The sequence below is a fragment of the Echinops telfairi genome, unplaced genomic scaffold (assembly GCF_000313985.2).
Source record: "Echinops telfairi isolate 266 unplaced genomic scaffold, ASM31398v2 ScPeMD7_3533;HRSCAF=4204_0, whole genome shotgun sequence".
Lineage (NCBI taxonomy): Eukaryota > Metazoa > Chordata > Mammalia > Afrosoricida > Tenrecidae > Echinops > Echinops telfairi.
Window position 1 is genome coordinate 91,710,924 of NW_022107431.1, and position 6,224 is coordinate 91,717,147.

Sequence of the window (6,224 nt, forward strand, 5' to 3'; positions counted from 1 at the left end):
ACCAGTCTTCAGAATGTTGTATTGCGGTGATTTTCTTTCTTGAACTTTCTAATGGAGTCAGAGAAGCCTTCTCTCCCACAGTTCCATTTTTCTCGTTCCCACCATGGATCTGTTCCAGCGTGGTGAGTTTTCATTCCTGGTGCTCATTCCTGAAAACCATCGGTGATGATTTAAGTAATTAGTTTGGGCCTATAATCGCGTAGACTACGAGAATTCTGTTTTCCAATCGTTGCAGGTGGTCACCACTGTCTTCAAACCTGATCGGGTTACATATCTAATCCCAGATTCCTATCCGACTTCTTAAGGGCATGCTGTCTAAAACCATTTTATGTACTACAGTAAATGCCATGTTTCAGAAACAGAAACTTCTCAACAGACCGTCAATGGAAAGAGATGTAATACAGAGGATCAAGCGCTTCTATAATGACTGGAGGCCTGCAAGAACTAGTTCAAGGACTTTAAAAATAATAGGGATTTACTACCATTTAAGAGACACTACTTTTGAGGTCACAACTTTAAGGATTTCTAGATATACGTAGCTGTGGCCCCTGCCATAGCTGCCTGGCAACACTAGAAGGCTGGAGAAGAGATACTTGAAGCTAGAATCCAGGAAGCTAGGAGTTAGGTCAAGAGCCTGGGACTATGACCATTTCTCCTCAAACCCTCAGAAGCTAGAAGGTAGGCAAGTGAATGCTGCAGAAGAAACAGCCAAAATTTTAGAACTTTCCCCTTCTAATCTCTTTATTTCTGTTTATATATAATTAATCTTTTAAACCTACTTGTACAGGAAGAGGACTTATTTTTCAGTAAGTTTGTGTCCATAGCCTTCTTGAATGTAGGAAAAGATGAAGGAATTTGGCTGACCCAGCTACCAACATCAAACACAGTGCTCTAGAAAGTTTTGTTTCCAGTGCAGGAAGATTCCTGTCCTGAAGATTGCAATTCACAATTAGGAATGCTTTTATTTTAGGCTGCAACATTTATCAGTAAGCTCCAAACAGTATACAATGTGTTATTTGTTCTGCTGGCTTAACTTAATTTAACGTTTATGAATTTACTAATGAGAAGCAAATCCAAAGTGAGCTTTTCAGTGAGCAGTCACTAAAGTTCATTTCCACCCTTATTTTACTTTCCTGCTACATCTGTATTTCCTCCCTTGAAAAGTCTATCATCTCCATTATGAGGAGTTCCAAATCCTCTGTTACTCCCTGCCCCCACACCCCCAAGCTGCAGTTTTTTTCTTGTAGATGTATAAACAGACACTATTTTCACTTAAAACTCAGAATCTCCTAGATGAAATCTTTGAACTTTCCCCTTCTAATCTCTTTATTTCTGTTTATATGTAATTACTCTTTTAAACCTAAAACAACAATTATACTGTTCATCTTTCTAAAATCAATATCCAGTAAGAAATGAAGTTCTTCTGATTCATCCTCATACACCATTACCAATGTATGCCTTTATCCATTCCCACCGTGACTGGTCCAGAACACTGCATTTACTATCTTAACAATTCAGTTAGCAATTGAACATGTTGAATCATTTGATTCACCCTATTGTTGTTAGAACAGCTACATAAATATGTTTTTTCTTTTTATGTTGACTTTACAGATTGCAGTAATAATAACATAATAAAATAATAGTCATCTAAAAAATAATCTGTTGGCTAAGCTCTAGGAGCAGAAATAAAGAATTACCCTTTGTTATATTAAGTACCTAATTTTTCTCTGCAAAAATCGTGGAAGAATATGGTTTTCCCTAATAGCATTCCAATGTCAAGGGGCTTTCATTCAACATAATTGTCAAAGCTGCTCTTGTTCATGTAAGTCTAGAAAACAGATGTGCAAGACAATATCCAAAGTGTTTTGTGGCAGGCATTTTTTTTAATTCTTCAATACAGATAGGAGTTAACCTTATAAGTATATTCTAGATTAGTCTATCAAGAAATTCATGAGTTCTTACTTTAAAGTTAATATTCTTACTACAACTTCACAGATGTTTTATAGCTGGAATGTAGCTCTAACTTGTGTGTAAGAAGATGTTTCCCACACTAACTAATATGTATGAGTCATAGTTTACATGGAATGGCTCAGTTTGGCTTTCCTTTTCATTGGGTGAAAATTTCATTTAGGGAAGCTCCTTATTTTCAAATTTTTAAACTAAAGAGCATTTGTCCCCCTATCTCACCATGATTCTATCTCTAATAGGAAGCAGGATAAAGACTGGACAAGAAAATATCCTTAGATTTTAACAAGATTTATCCTCAAATCTTAACAAGTAGAAGGCAGTATGGGTTTGTTTTCTTGAACTTTTTGCCTCCCTTGAATTTTCTACAAGGGAGGTCTATGTTAAAAGTAAACTTAACAAAAGACTGTCAACAAAAGGTAATGAGTAGTTGCCCTTGATAATTCATTCTTTGTTTAAATTATATGCTATTAAATCTTTGTTGAAACAATTAAAGTTACTTTGGGGTTAGTAAAATTACACACTGAATGAAGTCAAGAACTTTCAAGCATGAGAAAATATAAAAATAACATGTTGAATCATTTGCAAATATAAAATAATGAAAATATTCGGTTGTCAGTTGTGTACAGTTGCCTGGAAGCATTGTAGGCACTGGCTTATTGTGTCTCCATCTATTGTGTCAGTAACTATTGGCTGAACGAATCGATGAATAACTGATGAATACCAATGAAAACACTTAATAAAATGCTGGTTTTCTTTAAATATATATATTGGGGTAAACCTATTCTCATGTTGCAGTCATAACAAATCTTTAGTACCTATGCGACTGTGAAGTCGGAGTGTTAGACTCACACAGTGTAGACTTGTAGAGTGCTACAAAAAAGAGTAGCAAGTTAATCCTCTGTCCTTTTGTTGAGAAAGCAAAGTTTGAGAAAGGTTATGGTTATAGAGTACAAATCATGGAGGGCTTGCCAAACCAAAGGGCTCTTCTTTTGTTTGCTTTTATTGCACTCTTTCATAACTAAAAGACAGTTTAATGTGACCCCCCAAAAAAGCTAATTTACCACCAATAAAAGTACAGCATCCAACCAGGATGAATAATAACATCCGGGGTCTTAAAGGCTTGTCTCAAAACAAGCATCCATCAAAGTGAGGAGTCTTAGCTACGTGAACTTAGCTAAATTCACATGAAAGAGGCACACCAACTGTGTGATCCAAAGATAGCTAATAAGATCGAAACCTTGAACGAAAATGGTGCCAGTGACCAATCCTAAATAGTTGGACTGAAATAAACGATGAATGATAGTGGTGGTTCAAAATCTATTTACAGGGTCACTGCATGGGATAAGCCTCCAATGAATCCCCAGTGCACATTAACTAGAAATGACAATCACCCAAAAATCAGATGGTAAGCATTGTAAAGGAGAGTTTAGCAACTGTTCACAGGATGGAATGGAATGCCATGTAATATGATTTCCCTATGGACCCGAAGTGAATTTGCTTTTAGTATTTTAAATTTAATATTCTCTGCTTTCTATTAGATGAGGTCTCGTCAGTTTTGTATGAGTATTCTTGATGGATCCTTCCTTGGTGTCTGTCCTAGTCTTCTATAGTTACCTGTAACTATCTGACAGTAGGATTGATGGAAATATGCAGATGCTGGAGGGAGAGGGAGAGGGGTGTAAAAGAGAGGGAAGTAGCTACGAGTCGTTTGTGAGGATGACTGCACAGCCCTTCTTGATATGATTGAACCATTGAATTGTATGATATGTTAATTATAGATCAATAAAACATCAATTTATCCTGAATATAGAGAGTTTAAAGAATTCTTTAATTCAGAAAGGTATCTAGTTATTGATTTATAATGTTTAGGTTACTAGTTTGTAATAGCCTAGTAAGAAAACAAAGATAATGTAGAATGCTGTCGAAATTTTTGAGATTTTCATCAGGAAGAATTTGCTGCTATTTTCTTAGACATAATACTGGGATACATGGATCATGAATTTAACCCTTTGTGACAACTCATACTTTCTTTTGCTTTCCTTCTTAGTATTTAAATTGTTTTGCATGAGACAGATTATTATTTGAGAACCTAACACCTTCCTTAAGCTACTCAAGCCTCTGTTGTTTAGGTGCTTTAATACTTTCTTTAGGTTTTCATGCCAGGTGTTTTGATTCAAACGTTAGGTTTTTAAGAAGTAATCTTAACGTCAGCTTAGAATAAACTTGGAGATAAGACCCTAGATTTTCAAGTTGCTTATTTCTTTATTTTTTTCTAGAAAAGTTCTTTGAAATGAAGAAGGGACAATGTAAAGATGCACTAGAAATTTACAAACGCTTCCTCACCAGAATGACACGAGTGTCTGAATTTCTCAAAGTGGCCGAGGTAAGTCACAGTAAGCTTTGCTGGGAATTGGGTCTGTACCTGGGGTGTGAAATATACGTTACCATCTGAGAAGGCATTTGGCCAGAGTGTATTACAGATGGTACTGATGTTGGAAGTAAACTTAATCAATTACTCAGTGAGTTAGTTAATTGTGCCAGCCTGGCCGATAATCACATGTGGTGCTGGTTGAAAGGTGGAGGGATAAATGGGTGGTGAAGCCTCGCCTTTCTGGTTCTCGGGTCTCTTGCTTTGTGATGGTCGCACCAGGATGCAGCTGCCTTAGCAGCTCCCTGCTTCAGCTTGCAAGATTGACGTCCTACAAGACATCCCCAAGGAGAAGCCGCATGGACCTATCCCGATACAGCAGCCGTGTTGAGACCCCTGCTAGTGCTGAGATGCTTATTCGTTCACGGACTCAGCTTTCCTCCTGCAGTCGGCATCATTGCCTCTGTTTTGTGAGGTGGAGGACTTTGTGGACTGGTGTTGGATTAATGGGTTAATGTTGGACTTGTGGGCTTGGGCAGCATTGGGTTGGGATGTTTTCGTGATGCACCTTTTCTTTACATAAAACTCTCTCTTATACGTGAGTCGCCATGGATTTGTTTCTCCAAAGTACCCAGACTGATACACTCAGTCAGAACTGTTCTGTTTGCTCCCACATGCCAATTGGATAATCATTCTGCAAACTTACTCTAACGAGATTCAAATCTAAGATTTTTATATCAAGTTATAATTATCAGGATAATCACTAGAACAAGATTATTTTCATAAGTATCAGAAATATGAACATGTTAAACTCTTAAAATGAGAAATAAAATAAATGAAATAAATAATTACCTAAGACATCAATAATGTGTAGGAGTTTAACTCACCTATTAAAAGAAAAGTACTGCAATTATATCAGAGAGTAAAATTCAGGGTTATTCTTACACAAAAAACATACCCCAAACAAGGTGATTTATATTTCTATATATACATGTTAAAAGGGAGACTGGATATATAAGAAACTAACAAAGTAATGTTCTCAGGAGAGTGAAGGTAGAAACAGGAAAAACACTGAAAGTCATTTATCAGCTCATGCACCCTGATCAATAGTTTGTTTTGTTTAGTTTTTGAAGAAATGAATTCTCTGTCCAGAGGATTTACTGATGTACTGGGATTGATTCATAATTTAAATTTAGCCTAAGCATTTTACTATCTTATTAGCTGCCTGTTACTCTTTGCCATTTCTTTTAAATCCTTGGAGTTTCACAAAATTCTGTACATTTGTTTTATCTAATTATATTATTGAAATTATTGCTCTGTTATATTGAATAGAAAATGACAAAGAGCTTATGAGATTTCCTAATCCATATGTTAATTCTTTTATACCACAATTAAACTTATTTTAACTAACACCATTATGCTCTTCCATCAAATGCAAATAAATTTATTTTTTAAATTCCTACTAACAACTTCTTTGTTTTTAATCCGCAGCAAGTTGGTATCGATAAAGGTGACATTCCTGACCTCACACAGGTAAGCTGTATTTTCAGCAGATTTGGTAGGCATGAAAATTTTGTTCTAGAGTAAAAATAATAATAATAATTACACTTAGGGCATGGTTGTCTGAGCATTGAATGCATTTTGAATTCGGGCTAAGCAATTATTCTAGTTTACTTAATTTTTCTAGCGATTGAACATATTTCTTCAGATTATTTGGTGTTTTCTGCTCTAATGTCATCATCTCTGCTCCAAAGACAACTGAATTTACTGATTTAACTCACATTTTTCATATTTAAACTTGATTCAAAATGAACTCTAGAATAGTTTTAATTAAAACACTTTATTTATGAGGAGACTTTGAAAACTTCAGGGGAAAAATGAACTTCAA

The 6,224-nt window shown here is 35.6% G+C and overlaps 1 protein-coding gene across 11 annotated transcripts in view; it reads left to right on the top strand.

The window, feature by feature from the left end:
* Positions 1-6,224, top strand: part of SNAP91 (synaptosome associated protein 91) — a 151,839-nt gene that overhangs the window by 67,119 nt on the left and 78,496 nt on the right. For all 11 annotated transcript variants that reach the window (XR_006680502.1, XR_006680500.1, XR_006680503.1 and 8 more), the window contains exons 8-9: positions 4,245-4,351; positions 5,828-5,869. Coding sequence is in view for 2 of the 11 variants with exons in the window: in XM_045294676.1 (XP_045150611.1) it covers positions 4,245-4,351; positions 5,828-5,869 (149 nt within the window). In the remaining 9 variants the exon portion in view is untranslated. The remainder of the gene's footprint in view (positions 1-4,244; positions 4,352-5,827; positions 5,870-6,224) is intronic.